This window comes from Aethalodelphis obliquidens, unplaced genomic scaffold, assembly GCF_003676395.1.
Source record: "Aethalodelphis obliquidens isolate GAN/ISIS:26980383/991018 unplaced genomic scaffold, ASM367639v1 scaffold70, whole genome shotgun sequence".
NCBI classification, from domain to species: Eukaryota; Metazoa; Chordata; class Mammalia; order Artiodactyla; family Delphinidae; genus Aethalodelphis; species Aethalodelphis obliquidens.
This window is the reverse complement of record NW_020838014.1, coordinates 3,197,753-3,223,624: the sequence shown is the minus strand read 5'-3', so window position 1 is coordinate 3,223,624 and position 25,872 is coordinate 3,197,753. Positions and strand designations below refer to the sequence as shown.

The following is a 25,872-nucleotide window of genomic DNA, read 5'->3' as shown; positions in this document are numbered from 1 at the left end:
AGAGAGAGAGAGAGAGAGAGAGAGAGAGAGAGGGAGAGAGGGAGAGAGGGAGAGTAAGAAAAATAAAAAAGACTACAAAACATCTGTTAGGCTCCTTACAATTCTAGGTATGTATGAACTGCATAATGAAACTGAAAAGTCTTTCTTAAGATTTAAATTTTCTATCTTTGAAAAATCAAATTAATAGTTACCAAATAATCACTATTGGTAAATGATGGAGGAGAAACTATATTTTATTCTGAAATAATGTTGATGGTTTTATAATTGGTTAATATTATCATGTACATATGTTATTCTCTAAAACTTACCCAGATCACTTGATTTCTTCTGAAGCTCGATGGTAAGTACTTTCAATTGATCTTCACTTCTTTCCAACCTTGTAAAATATATTAGTTCATAATGTAAAATATTCTTTTAGTCAGAATTCATCTAGTAACTAAAACTGGTGCAATTTAGCAACAGTATATCTTTTCATAGATTCACTCATTCAATTATTACACATTTCTTGACAACCTACTTTGTGTCAGATAGTGTAACATTTCAAAACAAGATATTACTATTATACATACATAGTTGTGTATTAATTACATCTACATAAAACCTCAAACTTATTGTCATGATTTAGCTCTTAGCTATTGATGATAATCAAATTAATGCATCCTAGAACTTTGAAAGAGATTGAGTACATAACTACTATTATACTGAATTCTGCCTTAGGAACAATATATGAGGATTACCCAATTCACTTAACTCCACTGGCTTTCCATTTCCTCATCTATAAAACTGAGGTAATTGGAACAGATGACATCCAAAGTCACTTAAAATTTGAAAATCACCTGGATAGGTCAGTCAAGAATATACAAGATTAGCTGAGCTAGAATATCTAGTTTTCCTTCCTTCACTATACACAAGCAGTAGAGAAGAAACTCTACTAGGCCCAGGTCATGACTTCAGAGAGAAGCTTATTCCTCTCTTTCATCTTCCAGACTTAATTAACCCTTATACTAATGGGACAAAAATAATTACCTAGGCCTCATAACACAACTTCATATAAACATTTCCTTAATACAAAGTACTGGAAAACAGATGAAGTTTTTAACTCAAGTTTTAGAAAAACTATTTAGATGAAATGCAGATGAATATTTTATATATACCTAACCATATTCATTAATCCATTGATTTATTAAAAATGTTTGAGTACCTACTCTGTACCAGGCTAGTTGCTAAATTTATAAATCACAAAGAAGGTTACAGACCCCAGTAAAAACAAACCAACAACCTAGGAAGTTATTTCTATTTAATAACCCACAGTTAATTAAATATGTGATATCACTGCATCAGCCCTTATGAGCTTGTCTATATTGCTTAACTCTATGAAAAGCATGCATGGGAACTATCCTAGAGAATACCTGCTATCTTTTCCTGGGATACCTGCCTACCCAATACAAACTCTTAAAATGTGTTCCCACTTTATATATAAAAAAGAGACTTGGTTATAGTTGTTATAGGAATTACAAGCCAGTTGTCAATGAATAGAAAATGGTACTGAATATTAGAAGTAAATTGCTTTTATTCAGCTAAATAAGAAGTATTTTTACCTTTGCTGTTCTGTTGTCAATAATTCTTTCAAGTTGCAGGTAGTAGTTTTAAGTTCAGTAACCACAAATGAATGGGCAGCTTTAGCTTCATTAAATTCTTCCATTTGCGCTTCTTTTTCTCTAGTGAGCTGATATATTTTTTTTGTTGCTATTTGTAAATCTTCCTCTAAAGCCTTTTGAGTACTCTAAATGAAATAAAGTACAAAAAAAACCCCTATGAACCAAGGGCCTTAAGAAAAAAGGCTGAATTCATCTGCTTTCTGTAATTCACTGCCTCTCCCTCCCTCTCTCCTTATCCCTTCACCCCTCCTCTACTCCACCCTGGCCAATCTGGAGTGCCGCACCCTCTACTCTTATTTCAATTCACCATTCCTCCAAAGCCCACCTATACTCCCAATCCCTCCATGGAGTCTTCCTAACCAATCCAGCCCATAATGTTCTTTCAATTCTTAGAAATATTGTAGAATTTTTGCCTGAATCATGTTGGTACCTAGCATAGTCTTGTATTTGTTATACTTTTGATGTGTTTTTATCAAATGTCTCTAAACTATAAGCATTTGCAGACAGAGATTGTATCTTCTCTGTTTGAAGCTTCAGGTCCTTGTACATAGTATTAGCATTCAGTAAATATTTGTTGACTGACTGATGGTGTGAGAATTATCACACACTAATCAGTTTTTAAATCATACCACACTTCTTTGCAAAGACATTTTAATATCTTCTAGTTCTGATGTCAAATGATCCTTCTTCTCATTTGATTCTTTTAAGCTTTCATTCTGTAATTCTAAAAAAGAAAGTTGTAGATAGGTAATACTTAATAAAAAATACATACCAAGAAAACAAATTATTTGTAACAATTACTTTTTCCTCTATTACATACTCCAAAATGAGAGAGAATTATGCATATACAGATGCACTGATATCATCACCTTTTACTGATCTTTCAAGATTGTTATTGCCCAAGGACTCAAAGGTGAATATATAGAGACATTTTGTGCTACATTTTTTAGTACTAGCTAAGCATTAGAAACAACCTAAATATCCAAAAGGAGACATTAAATTATGGTGATACAATGGTATATCATGTAGCCAGCCACTGTAAATGATGATATAGATGTTTATTTATTTATTACTAATTTGAATATTCATAAAAATCATAGAATAAAAAGGGCAACTTAAAAACAGTATTTATATAAATAGTACATGTGAAAGGAAAGAATACACATAAAAATCTCAAAAGTAATTTGTCTCCTAATGGTGAAATTATTCATGATTTTCATTATTCCCGATCTTGATTTTTATATTTTTCTAAATAATTGCATTTACTTATTTAAATATTATGAAAAAAAGCTACTGACTCCACTTGATAGCTAAATATTTACTAAATCCTAAGTGCCAGGTGCTAGTTTATATGCTTTACACATATGCAGTCACTTTTCAACCTCATAAAAAACACTAAGGGAAAACAGTTCATGCCTGTCTCTGGGTTCAAATTATTCTATTTCCTTTTACTAGCTACCTACACTTGGGCATGATACTTAACCAATCTCTCTCTACTTTTCCCACATGTAAAATGATAGTTATTCATATCTTGAAGAGTTCCTGTTAGGATTACACACGATAATGCAACTTAAAACATCTAACCACAGTGTTTTCTAGCATATAGTCAACAAATGTTAAATACTATTATGATGATGGTAATGATGGTATGGTGTACACAGAAACTGGACCTTAAAATTCAAGGTATTTACAGTACAACTGGGCAGGCAGACAAATAATCAAAGATAAGTGCTGATGGGTAGTCACTAGAAATTCTGGGAATATATCAATACATAGAGGGGACACCAAAGCTTAATAGGACCAGTAACGGTTAGAGGTAAGGGGAGACAGACATAGAGAGGGAAAGTTCCAGAAAATGACAGCTGGGTTGAAACATTTGAAAGCCAGTAACAATTAACAAGAGTAATGGGAGTTGGGAGAAAATCACAAGAGATGTGAAAGAGCATATACAAAGGCAAAAATGGAAGAGACAGGATGACACATTCTGAAATCTAAAGGAAATATATTTCAATAGCATGAAACTTAAAGTATGAGGGAGAAATCATAGCAGATATGATTGGAAAAATAATGACAAAATCATAACAGGATTCATATAACTTGCTCAGAGGTGTACGCTTCCTAAGTCATGAAAAACAATGAAGGATGTTAAACAACAGAATAATGTTCCAGGTTTATATTTTTTTTAAATTCCAATCTCAAAATCTGTGTAGAAATGAAGGGGCTAGTGCTCCAACTCTCAGAAAAAAATAGGAAAAGTAGATCTGGAAAGGGGGCAATGATAACTAAAGGTTGTCTATTATCATACTATTTATAATGGTCTGTCAATAAGTGTCTCCCCTGAGAAATCATAATCACAAACTAGTACTTAGGCATGTGTGGGAACAGAATATATGCTGCTTGAATATCCTAAAAAAGCTCCAAGCCAAAACTTAGTTTGAAGTTCCCCTAAGTTCCCCCAGGATTCCAGAAGCTGCAAATGTAAATTTCCTCTGTAAAAATATACTTCCAGTTCAGGCCTTAAAGAATTTCCACAGCTGAAATTACATGACCTCACAATCAAAATTCACAAGAGTAAACAAAGCACTACGAGCAAAGTCAGTAGAATGAACAATAGACAGACTTTGACCTGACTGTAAGATTTCAGATGTTAGAATTACTGGCTGTAGAATTTAAAAAATAAGTATTATATCATTTTTAAAAACTAAAAGAAGGAACTTCCCTGTCAGTCCAGTGGTTAAGACTCCACGCTTCCAATGCAGGGGGCACAGGTTTGATCCCTGGTCGGGGAACTAAGATCCCACATGCCGTGTGGTGCAGACAAAAATTTAAAAAAAACAAAAATACTAAAACAAATAAGGGGACTTCCCTGGTGGCGCAGTGGTTGAGAGTCCGCCTGCCGATGCAGGGGACACGGGTTCGTGCCCCGGTCCGGGAAGATCCCACACACCATGGAGCGGCTGGGCCTGTGAGCCATGGCCACTGAGCCTGCACATCCAGAGCCTGTGCTCCACAACGGGAGAGGCCACAACAGTGAGAGGCCCGCGAAACACAAAAATAAATAAATAAATAAATAAATAAATAAATAAATAAATAAATAAATAAATAAATAAATAAATAAAAGAAAAGAAATAAGGAAGATGTCCTAAAACTATCTAGAAATGACATATAAAATTGAAACTGACAATTTCACTGGGGTAATAGTGAGGTATGTCATTCAAACAAACATTCCTCTAAAAAGGAATAAAAATTCAGGATCAAATATTAAGAACATTAAAATCACTAAACTCCCAACAAAATAATAAGAAATTACCAGGCACAAAGTGAAGGGAAAATAGAAACTTAGAGAAGTAAGATAAGTACAAAACCTGCTTTTGCCTCAGGGGAATTTGCAGGTCTTGGCAAAGCTGGACTTTTGATTTGAAATTATGATGAAATGAGAAAAAGAAATATGAAAATCCAAAGACTATATAAGGTAAGAAGCCCAAGAATTAAACATTTGTACAATAAGATAGAACAATCATTATATGTGGAGGGAGCAAAAGTAAACAAACTCTCAAGCAAATCTACAGCACAGGTTCACATCACCTGAGTGGTCCAGTTAATCCCAAGCCATGAAACGGACTTAAGGTGGGTAGAGCCACCATGCACATGGTAAAAGTAAATAGGAATCCTCCAAAGAGGAAGTTAAATTACTTACATACTAGGCAAGGCTTACAATACTTACAAATTTTTTCAAGAAAAATAATAAACATGTAGTCAAAGACAACAAGGCACCCAATAAAACAAGGCTAAATAAATAAAACAAAATCTGGGCTAAAATATATCAGAAACAAAAGACAGTATGAGGCCCACAAACATTTAAGATAAAGAATTATCAGAAAGAAACTATAAAATAGCTATTCTTAGTATATTTAAAGAATAAAAACCTTGAAAATAATAAGAAACAGAAAATTATATAAAGTAGAATAGCAGATTTGAAAAATAAGTAAGAATAACATCTTAAACATCTTAATAACTGAAAATAAAATTGGAAGAGTTCATAGTGGGTGAGAAACAAATGAAGAGAGAATTAGTGAATGACAAGATAGGTGAAAAGAAATCGTCAAGAATAAGGCACAGAAAAGCAAAACTGTGAAAAGATGGAAAAGAAATTAAGAGTCACAGAAGATAGAAAAAATTAACATGATTTTTATTCAAAGTTCCAGAATGAGAGGAAACAGAGAATAGAGCAAATATAATGTTTGAAGGAAAGCAATAATAAAGGACATTAATTTACAGATTCAAGAAGCTGTAAAATAAGATTAAGCATATATCTTAACATATCATACTGAAAATGCTAAAATATCAAAGGCAAAGAAAATCTAAAAAGCCACAGTAGAGGGAAAAGATAACTTATATTCAAAGGTTCAACAGTTAGGTTGAAAAATGACACAAAGGAAGCCAAAAGAAAGCAAGATGCTACCTTCAGTGTTCTAAAACATATAGTTTTAACATATAGTGTGCCAACTAGAAATACATATCAAACAAAAAAATCCTTTCCAGATGAGAATGGATAAACAAACGTTCAGACAAAATCATCACAAGAATATGCTCACTAAAGCATATTCTAAGTATTACTCTTCAAGGTGGAAAGAATATGATCCAAACAAAAGATCTGAGAATTAAGAGGAGGGATCAAAATCAAAATGGCAGAGTAGGAGGACACGAAACTCACCTCCCCACGAGGAACACATCAAAAATACATTTATACGTGGAACAATTCTCACTGAAAACTAACTGAAGAATGTCAGAAAAACTCTTGTACATCCAAGGCTGTAAGAAAGATCCACATGGAATCCAGTAGAAAGGAAAGAGAAGCAATCAGATCGGGACCTGTGCCCCTGTGAAGAGACACGGAAAAGGAGGGGAATCCTCCTTGGGGAGAGAGCAGTTCAAACCACGTATTGGGCACCTCAGCTCTCAGATCCAAAAGTGGGAAGGCAAGTCCCCTAAGCTGGTTAGAAAACCAGTGAGACTAACAAGGGGGCTGTAAGAAACCTAAACTCAACTTGTGAAGAACTGCAACACTTGCTTACTCCTGAAACAAGGCAGAGAAAGCAAACTGAAACTGCACTGTACTCTGTCCCATTTCCCACAACTTCCACAGTGTGCTACCCAGCCTGAGCCAAGTGCCTGCTCAGGCTTTGCTTGCTTTGCCCGCAACTCCACACTAGGTAAAGGGCTGCTGTGGCTGACTGGAGTGCTCAATTGTGAGGGACTATGCCAGCCCAAACACAAAACAGCATCTGAATAGGGAGGAGCATCCATTATCAGCACTTAAAGCAACAGTACATCAGAAGCGGTCCCAGGCTCTGACTACAGCTGACACCACCACAGCCTGCACCCAGACCCACACAGAGCACCCACACCAGCCCTGCCTACTCTGCAGTCCAACTCCAAACTAGGGTGAGGGTTGCAAAGGCATTTTAGTCCCATCTGAATGGGGCAGGGACAGCTATTAATGGTGCTTACAGATGCAGCACATAAGCAGTCCAGACTCTGACTGTGACCAGGGATGCCACAGACCATACCCAGACCCACGCCGAGCACCTGCACTGGCCCCTCTTGCTCCAGCACTGCTCTGCATGGGGTAAGGGTGCCAGTGCTGGGAGGGAAGAGCACACACTTAGAAGGAACAAAGACAGATCAGACCAAACCCTTAGGCTTTCTCCTTGAGCAACTTGAGACCTGACCCTGCCCCCAGTAGGGTGGTGTTGGCCACTTAGAAAAGAAACCCCAGCTCACAACTCGCTCTGGCTCTAGTCCCTCCATCTCCAGCCCAACCTCTTACCAAGGTGATAGCTGCCAGCACATGCTGGGAAAAAACACGACTCACATCAGATCCCACTCTCCCACCACAACCAATGGGCACACTCAGACTCTCCCATACAAGAATACCCCTTCAGGACCTCAATGGGTAACTTTTTCACCTAATTTCATCAAAACAGAGAAAGTTAAGCAAAATGAGAAGACAGATGAATTTCTTTCAATCAACAGAACAAGAGAAAAACCCTAAAAACAACTGTTGAAACTAATAAATAATTTACCAAATAAAGAGTTTAAACCATTAGTAATAAGAATGCTACCTGAATTAGAGAAAAGAACAGATGAACACAGTGAGAATTTTAACAAGAAACAAGAATATATAAAAAAGAAACAGTAAGAACTAAATAATACAATAATTAAATGAAAAACACACTACAGGGAATTAACAAGTGACTAAGTGATATAGAAGAATGCATAAATGATCTGAAAGATAGAAAAATGTAAATCGCCCAATCAGCAAAAATATTTTCCAGCAAAAATGCCAAAAAAGTCCTAAAAATAACATTAATCAAACAATATGTAAAATTGAATAAAATAACATAAAAATAATAATAAAAGTAGATTCATAACCAGGGATAAAAAGTTAATATTAGAAAATTAGGTTTAACATTAGAAAATAATCACTAATAAATTAAAGGAAAAAAACATATGACAATCTCAATATATGCCAAAAAAAAGCACATTTGATAAGTCAATATCCATTATAAAACTCTTTGACAGTAATTCTCTTCCAGAAAGCAGGGATGCAATAATAAATAATTGCATTCCCCATAATTAACTTTGTGCCTGACACAGAATAGAAAGGAGGTTAATAAAAGTTGAACAGATGAAAGAATGAGTAATTGTTTGAAAGTGGTAATATACATCCAAAAGAAAGTTTCCAACTGCCTTCCAACTGCATTATACATGGAATGTAGGACAATGTGCCGCTTCCATTCAAAAGGATAGCAGAGGAAGTAGAGACTTCAAATTCGTTAAAGCCAGAAGGTAAAGAAAACTTTAATTAATAGGTTTTGAGGGAAAAAAATTTTTATATGCTACATAAGAAGAGCAAGGGTTTCAAAGACAAAGTTTGGAAAGTAGAGGAACAATAGGAGGTTAAGACAGGGAGAAAAGCCAACGTTGATAAGAGAATGAAAAAAGGTAATGGGTTTTAACCAAGGATGACTGATATGTGGCCTCATGAAAAAACCCAAACCCTCTCCAAACAGCATCCTATTTCAAAGTATAGTACTCTTAATACACAGAAAGAAAATAATCAAAATTTTCTCCCCTTAAATTTATTTCTTAAATCTCTGATCACTGATACTCTTTAGCAGGCAACAAGTATTGGCAAGAGACAAAAATTAGGTAATAGCAAGAAAATATTAAAAATTAGCTGATCATAATTCATTTAAATGGATAGTTCCAGGCAGAATGAAGTAGTCTGTAACAGAACAACTCTCATGCTGAAAATAACTAGAAAACACGAAACAAACCAAAACAGAAAGGACAAAAGAGGCTAAGATTCCTAAGAAAGAACTCCTGATAACTGAACTGACAAAGCGCAGCTGACATCTGCTGATTCTGGGTATGAGCAAGAGGTCTAAATGCTGCCTTGGTCCCAGCAGAGGGCCACTGCCAGGGGATAAAAAAAAGAGCATAGTTTTATTGGGTCTCAAAGAGCTGAAGAAACAAAACTGAAGACAAAAAACCTCATAAACTTGACTATTTCCCTTCATTCAGCTCAGCCTCTAATTGCATTATAGTAGTTAGCCCACCACACTCCCAATTTCTCTCTAGCAAACAGAAGACAATATCTCCAGAGCCTCTAACTTTTCTTATAACAATGTATGGAATTCAATCAAAAAATTACTGGGCACACCAAAAGATAAGGACAAATCACTAAAAAGTAAGACTGTAAAGGAATAGAAAGTAGAATGGGCTGAGGGGAGGAAGGAAGGGGAGTTACTGGTTAATGGGTACAGAGTTTCAGTTTTGCAACATGAAAAGAGTTGCAAGAGTTCTGGAGATAAATACTAGTGATGACTACATAACAGTGTGAATGTATCTATACCACTGAGCTGTACACTTAAAAATGATTAAGATGGTAAGTTTTATGTTATATGTATTTTATCACATTTTTTAAAAAGAAACAGAGCAACAGGTAAGCCAGATATTGAAATAAAAAGAAAATAGCTATAAAATATCAATGATTAATATATTCAAAAAGGATGAAATGTCATTTTTAAAAGAGGAGAATTAACCGGAGAATTGGAATCTTAAGAAAAATAATTGAGTGGAAATTTAGAAGGAAAAAATATGATTAAAGTTAAGAATTCAGTAAATGAGTTTAAAACCAAATTAGACACAGCAGAAGGCAGGGTTAGGTAACAGGTCAATAGAAGATCTCTAAGTTGAAACAAAGAGAAAAACAAATGGAAGATACATACATATGGGAAACAATGAAAAGTAACTTAAATGAATATATTTCAGTGGTTATGAGTCTGCAGAATCACATTGTATTAGTTATTTATTACCAATAAGTTGTTTCCAGTTTATATAAGATTAAACATTCATTCATCCTAACACGTATTAAACTCCTATTATATATACATAGCAATATGCTGGGCACTAGAGTGACAAAGATATTTAGTGAGACAGAGTGCCTGCCCTCAAGACACTCATGGTCACAGGAGACACACAAGTAATGCTTAAGCCACTCTTAACAATAAGGAGTTCACTAGAATTTAGCCAGTAAATTTGGAGAGGAGGTAGGAGGTTCATTTTGGACAGAGTAAGTAGCCAAAAGCATGATGGTGAGATAGGAAGAACATAAAAGGTAAGGAAGTTAAACAATTTCAGTATATCTGGAGTATAGGATATAGTAGTGACCGTAAGATGAAAGGAGCAGGCATAGGTTAGCAGGAACTAGATAATTATTTGCCACATTTTTAAGAGAAAGGTGAAAAATGTCACAAGACCTCTATGATGTTCTGAAAGGGACATAGTATTTCACAAAGTGTATGCCTTTCAAGTGCCTTACTAGTTGAACAAGTTTGAAAAATACTCAATAATAATATAGTCTAAACATTACATGACACTAAAGATCCTTCATAATCTGATCCAAACATTTTTTTTCCAGTCTCATTTACCTGAGTTCTTTAAGATACAGACACACCAATCAGTGTTTCAAATATACCCTAATTTTCACACTTCCATGACTTGCACAAGCCATTTCTTCTGCCTACACTCCCTCCTCCAATTCATTGTCTAGTGAACTTTTAATCATCTAAGGTTTAGTTTAACTAACAATTTTTTCTAAATGTCTTGCTCCAAGAATAATTAATAATTCCCTCCATAGTGCTCCCAGAGTATTCATTTATTTATAAGATGTTTGAGTGCCTAATATATGCCAGGCACTTGGAATGCATCAATGAACAAAAAAAGACAAAGATCCTTGTTTTCATGGAGCACCTTATTGAAACTCTGAAGAAGGTGACAGTATGAAAAGGGATAAGAGGAGCACATATACTTTGAAAAATCTTCTTAAGTGACTATTATTCCCTCCTCCAACTGTTCCAACCTAGGTGGAGAATTACAGCATTAGAAAGCATTACAAAAAAATTGTAATGAAAGCTAAATTTAAAACATAACAAGAGGAATACATAAGACATTCTTATATTTTCTTATATAAATTCTTACTTGTCTTTTCCTCTAATTGATTAACTTTATCTCTGGACTCCTCTAGCAGAAATGTTAACTCTTTCATTTTATTTTCTTTCTCAGTACTTTGGATCAATAGCAGTGATACCTAAAATGAAATATTTAAATAATACATTATAGATATGAAAAATTAGATATGACACCTTAGCATTTATCATTATCTGTGATTTTTTTATGTACTTGCTTATATGCTTTTCAGCTGTCTGTGCCTGGCATTTAGTTATGTGCCTGTACGATAAACATTTATTGGATGAAGGAATGAACAAACTAATGCAATATACCCAATATTACAGTATGCATTTTAAGATATCACTTAGAAGATTATATATTGAAATCTACTCGTTCATTTATTCCATAAATATTATTGAGCACCTAATCTGTTCCAGAAACCCTAATACACACTGAATATACAGAGATGATGGAACTCACCTTCAAGAAACTCACAGCCTAGACCAGGAAACAAACAACTATACTTGAATATTATTAGTAATAGGACAAAAATGTTATAGGAATCAAGAAAGGAACACCTAAATCAGTCCTGGGGGAGGTAATCAAAAATTAATCCTTCTCAGAGAACTGAACTGAGTCTTGATAGACAAGTACAAATTAATCAGGCTGCAGGGGAAATGAACATTCTAGACTTGTATGAGAACACAAAGGATCAAGAGATCATGCTTCTATTCAGAGAACTGAAAATATTCAGATGGCTAGAATACAGAGTGCATGTAAAGAAAAGGTGAAAGATAAACTCATAAAGATAGATTGAAGACTTGCAGATTCAACATGGCAGAAAGACCTCTATGCCCTATTTTCATCTTCAAATCACCCAAAAAATAACCAGGAAAACAACAAAGGTGGACTTCATCTTCCATGAAACCACGAGACTTCTATAATCCAAACCACAACATGTCAAAAAGGAAAGCAGTTAGAAGGAACAGAAAAGGATTTAGTATAGAAAAGCAAGGTCAAAACTAAGAGTCTAGGGGCTTCTCTGGTGGCGCAGTGGTTAAGAATCTGCCTGCCAATGCAGAGGACAAAGGTTCGAGCCCTGGTCCGGGAAGATCCCACATGTCGCGAAGCAACTAAGCCCGTGTGCCACAGCTACAGAGCCTGCGCTCTAGAGCCTATGAGCCACAACTACTGAGCCCATGTGCCACAACTACTGAAGCCCGCGCACCTAGAGCCCATGCTCCAAAACAAGAGAAGCCACCGCAATGAGAAGCCTGTGCACTGCAACAAAGAGTTGCCCCCGCTCACCGCAACTAGAGAAAGCCCGTGCGCAGCAACGAAGACCCAACGCAGCCAAATAAATAAATAAATAAAAATAAATTAAAAAAAAAAAAACTAAGAGTCTACACAGGGAAGATTACAAATGAGAAGATAATTCAATCCCAAAGAAACAGAATGTTTCAAGAATTAGAAGCAACAGACACTGTGAAAGGTAGGTATGAAACAGGAGACTAAGTCTAAGGAGACTGGAAGTCTGCAAAGAGTAATAAGACCTCCCTAGGCCCTCTTAACCCTCCTTCCCTGGACTCTACTCCCTGAAAGCCAATGTAGTCAGAGAACTAACCTACTCCATCTTTATAAGAGACACTGGTATGATCAAACTGAAAAAAAGAATCTCTAAACCTGGGTATTCCAGGCACAGGAAGGGGTGGAGACAAAGGATATAATTGAGAGTCAGCATATGGAATGATGAGACTCAGCTTGTCCTTCCTACCCTGCCAACCCAGCCCCAAAATGCCATCAGCAAAGTTTACATTCCCAGGCAGGAATTTGGAGAACTCCAGAAAAAAAAAAGCCTTACAAATAATGACATTTAGGAGTCCCCAACAAAAACACTAGCTGGCCACAGCATAATTTTACAGGGAACCCCCCAAATCTGTAAGCTCTGCTCATATACCCAGGATTCCAACAAGCTTCTTAGCACTTTATTCTATTTTTGTGTTCTGTAATAATAAGCATAATTTTAAATTTTAAGAAGACCTTCTTCTTTCAGAAATCTGGTTTAAAAAATACAGTTAAAATACAGAAAAAATTGTTAACTCTTTCAAAAGATCAAAGTATAACACATAAATCAGAATTCTATCATTTAACCAGAACTTAAAGAAACTCTAAGAATCTTCTCTGTACTTTCAATTAACGTTTGCCATTATTGTTCAAGTAGATATCCTTATTATCTATAATTACAAGGTATCTGTGGCAAGTCAGATAAAAACTCAGGAAAAATTGGGGGAAGTAGAGAGATGAGGATTCCTTTCTATATTTCATTTTCCATTCTGGATTCAGAAGGCTTGAAACTGTTAAAGTTGGCATAATAATCATCTGAAATCAACATTCTTGTGACTGCAAAAGAACACAGACTCATCATTTTCAAGTCTCGCACTATGTGTCATTAATAGAAAGAAGCAAAAGAATGTTTTAGTTCCCCTTCATTGGTGTCATAAATAGTGTATTTCAAAATAAACTGCAAAATGTGGGTCGAGTGGTCAATCATCATCATCTTTATATTTTATGAGGTTTCTGTCTGAACAAAACTTCTCACAAAATAATATATTTTTACAGCAATGTCCTAAAACCCACTAATATAAATATTGTAGAAGATTCACTGATTTTAAAAAAGGACTAGCATTTAGTATGTATAAATTTGAGTCAATGGAAATTAAGGCAAATGGAAAATATATTTAAATATGTATAATATTAAAATTCTCTCAGAAATTTATCAAGCAGGCAGCAAGTACAAATTTCTCTTGAAATTTTAAGTATCTCATGAATTAGCAAGTATAAAGAATACAGAAAGTTGATTTTTAAAAAGCACCTGCTTTTCCTTGTTATTTACTTCCTTCTTGTATTGTTCATCAAGATGTTGGATTTTTTCATAATCTTCCTTTACTTTAAAAATAAAACAAATACACTTTAATATCTTCACATAATTGTATAACAAACAAAATTTTAAGTTTCTGATATTTTATTTCACTTCCTTATTTATCTAGATATTAAACCCCAAAGGTTTCTAACAAGTTAAAACTGCTATTTTCTTGCTGCTAACTTTCTGTTTAGTAAAATAAAGAATTTAAATAATATCAAAGTTACAATAACTTTTAAAAATTCTATCATTCTTATAATAGCAGATATATAAAAGTTTTTTCTTTATAACACACTAGTCTGAAATAACAGATTTTAAATGTGTATGTATATTATTATTTTAACATGCAACTTGACCAAGAAATGTAAAAATAAGACCAAATCACACTTCAAATCACCAAATCACACCATTATACAAACCATAATTTGATTTCAGGGAAAATGTAGCTTTTGAAGCCAAAAGGGTATTTTTAACATATACCAATTTCCTGCCACATTCCACAAGATTTTGAGGGGCTTATAAAACCATATACAATACAGAAATTTTCAATAGTTTAGGCATCAAGCTGAAGGTATGAAAACATTAGCAGAATCTAATAAACAGCAAAAGAGTAATATAAAAAATAAGGATTCCTACCCTTAAAATGGATTTCCAGTCTGGAATTCTCAGCTTGCACACGAAGTTCCTCAAAAGCTATTATCATTTTCTGAAATACATTTAACTTTTAAGAATCATACTTAGACTTTTTAAATAGCTTTCCTCAAACAATGAAAATAATAAATTTGTATCATCTGATCATTATACTTAAAACTATACAACTTTGAATAATGAAAATTCTATAACTTTTAACAATTAAATAAATTTACTAAAATATTAAGAGTGCCTATTAAGGTAGCTTCCCAGGTATTTGAAGGCACTGAAGACAGGTTATATATCACTGAACAGCAAAAAAACAATTGTTGGTACTCTAGTCATTTACTTAATAGCCCATACCAAAATCTGTAGTTTTCTATTGATTTTTGCTTATGTATTTCTGTCTTCACTAAAGTGTAACCTCTGTGAGGTCTCTCCCCATAAGAGTTCAAATTATACTTCTATTACTTGGCAGCATGAGTTCATTCACATTCAACAAATCCTGATTTGTAAAATTGGATGAATTCATTTATTCATTTAATAAATAGTTACTGAGTGTCAATTATGTGCCAGGCACTGTTTTAAGCACTTAGGATATAAGGCAAAGTCCTTACCCTATTGGAACTAACTTACATTTCAGTGTAAGAAAGAATATATACACACACAAATACACACACACATACACACACACACGTGTATATCAAATAAATATCATGTAGTTTTAAGTGCTCTTCAGAAAAGTTAGACAAGGTGAGGAGATAGAGGATAATTGAACAGAAAGACATTTTAGGTAAAGTAGTAAAGGGGATAATAAAAAAAGCAGAATGAAGCTTATGAGTTTGCATAAGATCTTGGATACAGAAGTTCTAGATAGAAGGAACAAATTCAAAGAAGCAAGATCAGAAAGAGCTTAGCAAGTTTGAGAAACAAAAAAGGAACAACTATAGAAGAGAAGCAAAGTGGAAAATGATAGGGGATGGGGTAAAAAAGGTAAACAGGCAACAGACAGATTGATAATACTGCCATGTTTTTCAAATTAATGGTTAAGTGTCACAATGTGCTAGTCTCTGACACAGAGTTAATATCTAATAAATTAAGTTAAATGGTGTCACTAACATGTAAATTCAAAAAATATTAAAAAACAGAACATTAATACTCATGGTATATATAGAACCCTGGGAATTTTATTGGATATAATCATATATCAAAAGATAAATAATAATCCCTTTAGCAAGAACAATTGTTCATATCTTTGTAGCTATCACTATAATTTGCTTAGAAATGCCTCTGTTTAAAATATTCAAATTTTCAATACCACTTACCTCAATGTTACTATTTAGGTCCACATAAACTTGCCTAGTTTCTTCCCGCTCATATTCATCTATTATAAATATAAAATTTTCAAAAGTAAATTTGAAAACAATTACAATTCCAATAAGATAATACTCAAATGTCTCCGGTAAACATTAAAATATTTAAAAATCTGTGTTAGTAAAGGGCACTGGTATATCTTTTGAGTCTTTTAAAGTAGTATCAAAAGCAGCTTCATAGTAAGGTATGGTCATACTTCATGACATCAACCTCAAAAGCTAGGTGCTGTTCAATTATCTCTAATTTCCTTTTATAGAATTACTACTATTCATTAATTTATTCAAACTTTGTAAAATATATTTACAGTTTTAGACTTTACAATAAGTAGGGATTTAACCACTAGTCTATGAAGTATTTTTCCTTTGTATATTTAAGATTCTTGAAGTACATGTGAAAGGCAAAGCTCACTCTTGTTTCTGCTCTATCTCTGAAGAGGCAGGAAAGAAGATAAATCTCAAGACCAGAGGAACAAGTTAAGAATAGGTGTAGCCCCAAGAACAAATCTCCTGTAACTCCTCTATAATATTTTTTAGGGTTTTCTTTTTTGGTTTTTTTTTAACCTGAGCAATGATTCCCTCTAACTATATATTCAAGCCTTGAGTAAAGTCAGTAAAACTTAGAGTTGATAGGTGGTGCTGTAGAGAATTAAGGCACGAGGCAGGAAAAGAAATGCAGCTGTCCCATCATCATTCCCCCAGGTAAGGCCAAGCAACACAGAAACCACATTAGACTAAAGGGAGGGTATTGGTCCTATATTCTCAGTAACAAGCTGCAAAACAAGAGAACGGCAGCTACGATAGACTCAAATGTCAATGAAGAGCCAAATGAACTGACTTTAGAAGAATACAAGTATCCTAAATGCCTCAAAAATACTGAAGAGAGCTCTAGACTTATCACAGCACATGGAACAGGAGCCGTTTATTTGAATATTCAAATAAACCACTTTTATTTGAATATTAAAGGGCTGGAAAATTTAAAGAAATAGAGACAGAACACATCAGCATTTCAACAGAAAGATGGTTCATCCTTCTCACTCCATCTATTCACTGTCTCATATTCACTAACAAACACATTTAGCAACAAGCCTTCTCTATTCCACAGAAATTATTTGCACCAAAGAACTGCATTCTATTGCCAACACCTCCAATCTTCCTGTTACCACTACCACCAGTACTTCCAAAATACCCTCCGGTCATTCTTCCAATAGGCAAGTACTGAAAAGCAAATAAATAAAACTACAAAAAAGAAAATAAATTGGTATAGATGTACTTTACAGTTGTCAGGAGCAAGTTGCTACAGGTGGCATAGGGAAGGGACTTTCGTAGCAGAGTGTTCTAATATACTGACATAATACTGTAACAGTATAAGCCTACCTTTTTGGTTTTCCTGGTATCTATCTATCTATCTATCTATCTAAACTCCCTGGTTTTCCTGGTATCTATCTATCTATCTATCTAAACTCCCCACCCCCACCTCCTCCCTTCCCTCTCTCTCCCCTCTCCCTCCTCTCTCTCTCTTTCATACACACACACACACACACACACACACACACACTTACTTTGCCCTAATTTGGCCAACTAGATCGTGCTGCATTCATCATCTTAAATAAGAAAGGATTCAACCAAAAGCAAAGAAAATGTCTATGAGTTTCAAAAGCCCAGTGTTGGGATTAGGGGAAAGATTCAAGATATAAACAAGTAATAGATTTTCAGAATATATAAGTCAGAACAAAGCTTCCATCCTCTAGACCTAAGAAATATTTACCAGTTTGTAAGGAAGAAGCCTTTAAAAGGGGAAGCTGAGAGAGCTTATTAGATTCTGGCAGGTACTTAAGAAAGGGTTCACAAATACCATATGCTAACACATATATACGGAATCTAAGAAAAAAAAATGTCATGAAGAACCTAGGGGTAAGACAGGAATAAAGACACAGACCTACTAGAGAATGGACTTGAGGATATGGGGAGGGGGAAGGGTAAGCTGTGACAAAGCCAGAGAGTGGCATGGACATCTATACACTACCAAACGTAAAATAGATAGCCAGTGGGAAGGAGCCACATGGCACAGGGAGATCAGCTGGGTGCTTTGTGACCACCTAGAGGGGTGGGATAGGGAGGGTGGGAGGGAGGGAGATGCAAGAGGGAAGAGATATGGGAACATATGTATATGTATAACTGATTCACTTTGTTATAAAGCAGAAACTAACACACCATTGTAAAGCAATTATACTCCAATAAAGATGTAAAAAAAAAAAAAGAAAGGGTTCTGTAGCCCTCTACCCTCACCAAGCTAAGCTTCAGGGTTGGGGAACACAGAAATCCCAGAGAGTTAGGGCCAACTAAGAGTAGAGTGGGGCTGTGCTTTTTTTTTCTTCAGTATAACTCTAGGAAGATGACAAAACCTGAGAAGAAATGCCTGTGAAATATATATAGACAGGTAAGGCCTTAAACAGCTTCACAATTTCCCTTGTTCCAACACGTTGTGCAACTGAGCATGGTGGGATAAAGCACAGAGAACCAGCATACCTGAATAGGCCCTGAGGACTGGTATGAGGAGCAGCTCACCAACTATCTATGTGGACAAATAACTGAATACCAATCGAAATGATGAAAAGTCTCAGAGGATAGATGACTGAGAAACAAACGTCCCTCTCTACCACATGGTACTATATGGGCACCCCCAAATTTACATACAATCCCAGGGAAAGAAGAAAAATTCCCAAATTTACTGAGATAATTTCTTCCACACTAGCAGAATGAAGGCTTTAAGATATAAAGATATAAAAAAGATATAAAAATATAAAAAATATAAAGATATAAAACATCTTAAAAATTAAGAATTTTTAACATTTTAAGACATAAAAATCTTGTGCATACTTGAGTTTGCTGACTAAAATCACTCAGAATCATATATTCTACAAAATTTATCAGAGTACGAGAAAACCACACAGAAGGGACAGAAAAGAGATTCAGCTACCATAAGTAGAGCCATGCAAGGTGAAAACATTAGAAATTGCTCAGTGACCTGCTGTACAACTATAAATATAAAAAGAGGATTCAACCACTATACTAGGACCAAGCTCAGTTTATCACCTAGTTTGTTTATTTAGTCTAGATAGTTCTTGCTTTTTTCAATGATGTATATGGTTAGAAAACCTACACGAGGCCTATGAAAAAATACTGTCAAACAAAGAAAAGGGAACATGAAAGATGTTAAAAGGAACAGCCTATCTCTGAAAACGAACTCTAGAGAATTCAGATGAAAATTTCAGAAAACTATTTGGTATTCTCAACAGAACCAAGAAAATATGGTCTCAGTGAAAGAGGAAGATACAGTCATAAAGAAAGAACAGGCCATGTTAGAAATTCAAGAAATGGGGTGAATTAAATAGAAAAAATAAATAAGGAGGAAAGGAGCAATGGCTTAGATAATGAGAGACTCAAAGGAACTAGAGATTAGAGGCAGGACAGGAAAGAACTGATACTTCAGAAGTCAAATTGTTTCCTAATACAGGAAACAAACATAAATTGAGGGGGTGGGGGAACAAATATTAAAACAATTAGAGAAACGAAGAACAGAGGGCCAACAAACAAATAATAAGTATACCCAAACAGAAATCAGAATAAGTGACCAAAGATATCATAAGGCTTTCCTGGTCTAAAGAAATAGACTGGTGCATATAGATCCAAATGGTTGCACTGACAAAACTGTAAATCAAAAGGATCAAGAAAATGCCAGAGTCCTGGCAAGGGGGAAAATATATGCATAAATACATATACTATATATTTAGGTAGAAATCTAGGTATAGATAAATGGAACTGTGATTATCCCCATTTCACAGATAACAAAAGTGTGACACAGAAAAATTGTTATTTGCTAGGATCCCAAAATAATAAGTGGTGGTACATGATTAAAACACAGGTCTGCCTAATGAAAACCAGTAGGGATAAATGCAAAGAATGTTATTTGGATCCAAAAACCTAAATGCACTTGCAAAGAATGAAGTAAAAAAAAAAAGTGAAAGATTTTAATGACTAGTGAAGTCACTAAAGCCTATAATACAATGTGACTATCAAATAAGCTGACTTTAGGGTTCATTAATGACACCTACAATTAGACAAGAAATAGTCCTTTACACAGGTCAAGTTACACATTAGATTATCTAATACAGATCTGGACTCCTAAATATAACAACAATATTCAAACAGATCAACCAAAATAACAAAAGTACAAAGAATCTTGAAACATCTAGGCTGAAGAAGACAAGATTCAGAAAGGACAAGTAACCACCTTTAAAAATCTAAAGAGATAAAAAAGTGCTTAGACTTTTTCTGTATGCCTTAAGGAGAAGAAATACAATAAGAAGAGAGAAACTACAAAGAGATTTCAATATAAGAGATTTCAACAGGGAATTCCCTGGAGGTCCACACTTTCACTGCAGGGGGCCCAGGTTCCACCCCTGGTGGGGAACTAAGATCCCGCAAGCTGCCTGGTGTGGCCAAAAAAACAAAAAGAGAGAGAGAGAGAGATTTCAACATAAAAATAAGAGCTGTGCTTAAATGACAGCCTCGGGGTTAGTGGGTTTCCAACACTGAATATGTTCAATCACAGGAAAGAGACTACCACTTGGTAGTCACAAAGGAAATTATTAATTTCCTATAAAAGAATTAAAGCAATGGATATGTAAATAGACCAAAAAGCTTTAAAGTCCTTTTCAACACTAAGTAATTTAGATTAAGGGATAAGGCTACAGGAAAAAAAAAAATGTATGCAGTACTTCGAATGGCAGGGTAAAGAATTCCAATGTACTTAATGTGAGCAATAGACAGCCATTTAAAGGTTTGTTTTTTTTTAAGGTACATCTAAGAACAAATTTATTCTTTACTTATTCATTCATGAATTTATTTATTGCCTGCTATCTTCACAGACACTGTGCAAAGTGTTGAATATACTGAGTCAAATAAGACATGATCCCTTGCCTGCAAGCTTACAGTGAGATGTAGTAGGTACTCAATATTTGTTGAAGGAATTCATAAATACATGGTAAAGGTATACTAAGGGTACTAAGTAAAAGAAGAGGAGCATCTAAGTCAGAGTGAAAAACTAGGGAATATTTCCCAAGGGTGGTAATAATTACTCTGAGTTTTGAAGGACAAATATGAATTAACAAGATGAAAAAGGAAGGAGGATCAGCCAATAAACATATGCAAAAACTCAGAAGTATAATCTGTTTAGGGGTTAACAAGTAGTTCTCCATGAGCTTGTGTATGTGGGACATGTGAAAAGATTTGGCAAGGTGAAGGGAAGTGGCAAACACCATGCTATCCTGAAAATTATGGAAAGCCACTGAAAAAATTAGACAGTGACATTATTTGATCTGTATTTTGAAAAAGCATCCAGGACTCTGTCTTATGGTAATGACTAAATAATTCAGACCAACCTTCCTCCTAAAGATAAAAATTTGGAGGAATTTTTTGAATTATTGAAAGAATCAAAGATCTAAAAAGATAATGATGAATCATCAGGCCAAGAACAGGTTGAGGATTATAACTCAGAAAACCTAAACCAACTTCCAGTGTCAGTCAAGATGGAATAAGCCCACTATAGCCTTTCTCTCCCATTGATTACAACTAAAAACTCTGGATGAAATCCACAAAGCAACTACTTGAGGAATCTGAAAAGTAAGCAAAAGCAGGTAGATTGGGAAGAAAAGTAAAATCTTGAAGAAATGACTCATGTGAAGGCAAGTTTCCTGTTTGTTTAGTTTTTTTCCTACCTTCTCTCCTAGCATTACTAAAGTGTAAGGGCCCAGCAGAACTATAAAAGCAAAAGGAAATCCCTTTTTTTTTTCTCTTCCAGCCCTGCCCCAAAGGTGGCTCCAGTAGTGGAGCTACAGCAGCCATGGCAGCAAGGACATATGAAACCCCAGGAGAAACTCCATGTCTCTCACCAAAGGACAGGAGGACGGGACCCCTGTAAGGCTGAGGGTGAAGGGGCAATGCTAGAGAGACTTGGAGAAGGTGATTCCCTAATTATTTGTATGACTTGGCACAAGTCCCATAGGGAAAAGGGAGGATGTGCATGTACAAGATAGACCCAAGGCAAATATAGCAAGTCCCTCTGAAATCACTATCCAAGTCCCAGAACTAATCTAATCTTGAGTGGAGCATACATGAAACAGACGCAGAGTAACATGGCAAAAGCTTTGAAAACTGAACTGATAATGGAACCCCAGCACACAAAAGGTAAGATAGAACTTGTGATCTAAACTTGAGTTGCATATCTGCTAAAATACAAACAAACAAACAAACATTTTCCAGGGGATTTTTAACAGGACCCAGAATCTCACAACATGTCCAGGATATAATCTAAAACTTCTCAGCATTCAGAGAACTAGGAAAATGTCACATCATTCTAAGTCTCAAGCAAGCAATCAAAAATAATGAAGTACACAATGAGATAAACAATAAGAACTAGAATCTACAAAACAACAAACCACAGAAACAGATCCCAAGGGATTCCAGATATTGGCATTGCTGGACAAAAAATTTAATAAAACTAAGCTCATGGAGACAAAAAAAAAACGAGCTTAAAAATTTCTGCAAGGAATTTGAAACTCTAAAAAGTAACATTACAGATATTTTTTAAAGAACAGAACCAGAGAATACAAGAGCAGAAATTAAGGCCTAACAGATGAATTTAAAAACAGTTTAGAAACAGCTAAATAGAGAATTGGTGAACTGGAACAAAGCAGAAGAAATTATCCTGAAGGGAGCGCAATAAGAAAAGAAGAGGAAAGATACAAAAAAGGTACGAAATATGGAAGGAACAGCACAGTGACCTCACTGTTATGACTTGAAAAGATTCAACAGGCTCTCATCTAAGGGATTTTGCATTTGCTGTTTCCTCTGCCCGAAATATTCATTCCCAAAATAGCTACATGATACATTCCCTCATTTATTCAGGTCTCTAATCAGATACCACTTAATCAGAAAAAAACTTCCCCAAATACCCTATCCCAAAATATTCTCTTTTGAAGCAGTTGTCATCACCCAACATGTATTTTATTTATTCATTTATGATATGTGTCCCTTTACAAGAGTGCATACTCCATAATAGCAGAAATTTTGTCTGTTTACCACTGTTTTCCCTTAGCATCTAGAACATTTCATGGCACATAGTAGGCACTTTTTAAAATGTTGAATGAATAAATAAAAGACAGAGAAAATCACAAGAGTAAAAATAAAGGCTTACGGCAAAAATACAGATGGAGTTTACAGTAAATATAAGGCAAGTATTAAGAATTTTTAGGGCAAGAATATATAATGGAGAAAAGACAGTCTGTTCAATAAGTGGTGTTTGGAAAACTGGACAGCAACATGTAAATGAATGAAATTAGAACATTCCCTAATACACAAAAATAAACTCAAAGTGGATTAAAGACCTAAATGTAAGGCCACAGACTACAAAACTCTTAGAGGAAAACATAGGCAGAACACTGACATAAATCACAGCAAGATCTTTTTTGATCCACCTCCTAGAGTAATGAAAATAAAAACAAAAATAAACAAATGGGACCTAATTAAACTTAAAAGCTTTTGCATAGCAAAGGAAACCATAAACAAAACAAAAAGACAACCCTCAGAATGGGAGAAAATATTTACGAATGAAGCAACCAACAAGAAATTAATCTCCAAAATATACAAACAGCTCATGCAACTCAATATCAAAAAAGCAAACAACCCAGTCAAAAAATGGGTGGAAGACCTAAAAAGCCTTTTCTCCAAAGAAGACATACACATGGCTAAAAAGCACGTGAAAAGAAGCGCAACATCACTAATTAAGAGAAATGCAAATCAAAACTACCATGAGGTACATTCATTCAACAAGTGATATGCTCAGGGCCAGGGATCCAGCAGTGAATAAACAGACAACAATTTTAATCTCATAGAGCTTACATTCCATTGCGGGAGGAGGTAAGATAATAAACATCTCAAAAAAGTAAAATCTAGAGTTTGTCAGATAGTGATTGACTGCCCAGGAGTGAAACAATTCAGGGAAAAAGGACTTGAAGTGTCAGTAGGGGTTGGGGTCATCAATGTACAATACAGTGGCTAGGCTAGAACCTAGGGGAAGATGGTATTTGAATAAAGACCTGAAGGAGGTGAGGGAGCAGCACATGATGATGTTGGGGAGGGGTGGGAGCATCCCAGGCACAGGGACCAGCAGGGACAAAGAACTTGAAGTGGGAGTAGGTCTGGAGAGTCTGAGGTGGCCAGAGCAGAGTCAATGAGGAGGAGAGAAGCAAGAGATGAGGATGGAAGAGTAGGCAGGGGCAGACATGAAAGGCCTTGTGGACCACTGTCAGGACTTTGACTTTTCCATTGAGTGTGATGGGAAACTGCTGGAGAATTAGGAGCACAGCAACAGTACAATCAGACTTAGGCTTAACAGTATTATCTAGACCACCAATGCCCCAAAGGTGAGCAACAGACCTTTGGAAATGTGGCTGATGAGACTGATTTTTCATTTTATTTCATTTTAATTAAATTTAAAACTCATTTCTTGATTCAGTGATTGGAAAACTTATAAGTGTGTTTGGAACAACTTGGGTATGTGAATCTATTTTTTTCAACTGTACATTTATGAGTTTTAAATATAGATCAGGTATTTCCAATAAAAATTTTACCATCTGAGGGCTTCCCTGGTGGTGCAGTGGTTGAGAATCTGCCTGCCAATGCAGGGGACATGGGTTCAAGCCCTGGTCTGGGAAGATCCCACATGCCACAGAGCAACTAGGCCCGTGAGCCACAACTACTGAGCCTGCGCGTCTGGAGCCCGTGCTCTGAAACAAGAGAGGCCGCGATAGTGAGAGGCCCGCGCACCGTGATGAAGAGTGGCCCCCACTTGCCGCAACTAGAGAAAGCCCTCGCACAGAAATGAAGACCCAACACAGTCAAAAATAAATAAATTAATTAATTAATTATAGTATCTTTAAAAAAAAACAAAAATTTTACCATCTGAAAGAAAAAAAAAACAACCTACCATGAGGTATCACTTCACACTGGTCAGAATGGCCATCAACAAAAAATGTACAAACAGTAAATGCTGGAGAGGGTGTGCAGAAAAAGGAACCCTCCTACATTGTTGGTGGGAATGTAAATTGGTACAGCCACTATGGAAAACAGTATAGAGGTTCTTTACAAAACTAAAAACAGAGCTACCATATGATCCACCACTCCTGGGCATATATCCAGAGAAAACCATAATTCAAAAAGATACATGCACCCCAATGTTCACTGCAGCACTATTTACAATAGCCAGGACATGGAAGTAACCTAAATGTCTATCCGCAGAAAAATGGATAAAGAAAATGTGGTACATATATACAACAGAATATTACTCAGCCAGAAAAAAGAATGAACTAATGCCATTTGCAGCAACATGGATGGACCTAGAGATTATCATACTGAGTGAAGTAAGTCAAACAGAGAAAGACAAATATCGTATGATATTGCTTATATGTGGAATCTAAAAAAAGGTACAAATCAACTTATCTACAAAACAGAAATAGAGTTACAGATGTAGAAAACAAACTTATGGTTACCAGGAGGTAAGGTGGGAGGAAGGGATAAAATGGGACATTGGAACTGACATATACAGACTACTATATATAAAATAGATAACTAATAAGGACCTGCTACATAGCACAGGGAACTGTACTCAATATTCTGTAATGGCCTATATGGGAAAAGAATCTAAAAAAGAGTG

The 25,872-nt window shown here is 35.3% G+C and overlaps 1 protein-coding gene across 1 annotated transcript in view; it reads right to left on the bottom strand.

The window, feature by feature from the left end:
- SYCP1 (synaptonemal complex protein 1) overlaps positions 1 to 25,872 on the bottom strand; it is a 154,742-nt gene that overhangs the window by 115,610 nt on the left and 13,260 nt on the right. The window contains exons 9-15 of the mRNA XM_027091053.1: positions 16,053 to 16,111; positions 14,734 to 14,803; positions 14,050 to 14,123; positions 11,208 to 11,316; positions 2,288 to 2,382; positions 1,599 to 1,783; positions 309 to 376 (exon numbers count right to left, since the gene is read on the bottom strand). Coding sequence (XP_026946854.1) covers positions 309 to 376; positions 1,599 to 1,783; positions 2,288 to 2,382; positions 11,208 to 11,316; positions 14,050 to 14,123; positions 14,734 to 14,803; positions 16,053 to 16,111 — 660 coding nt within the window. The remainder of the gene's footprint in view (positions 1 to 308; positions 377 to 1,598; positions 1,784 to 2,287; positions 2,383 to 11,207; positions 11,317 to 14,049; positions 14,124 to 14,733; positions 14,804 to 16,052; positions 16,112 to 25,872) is intronic.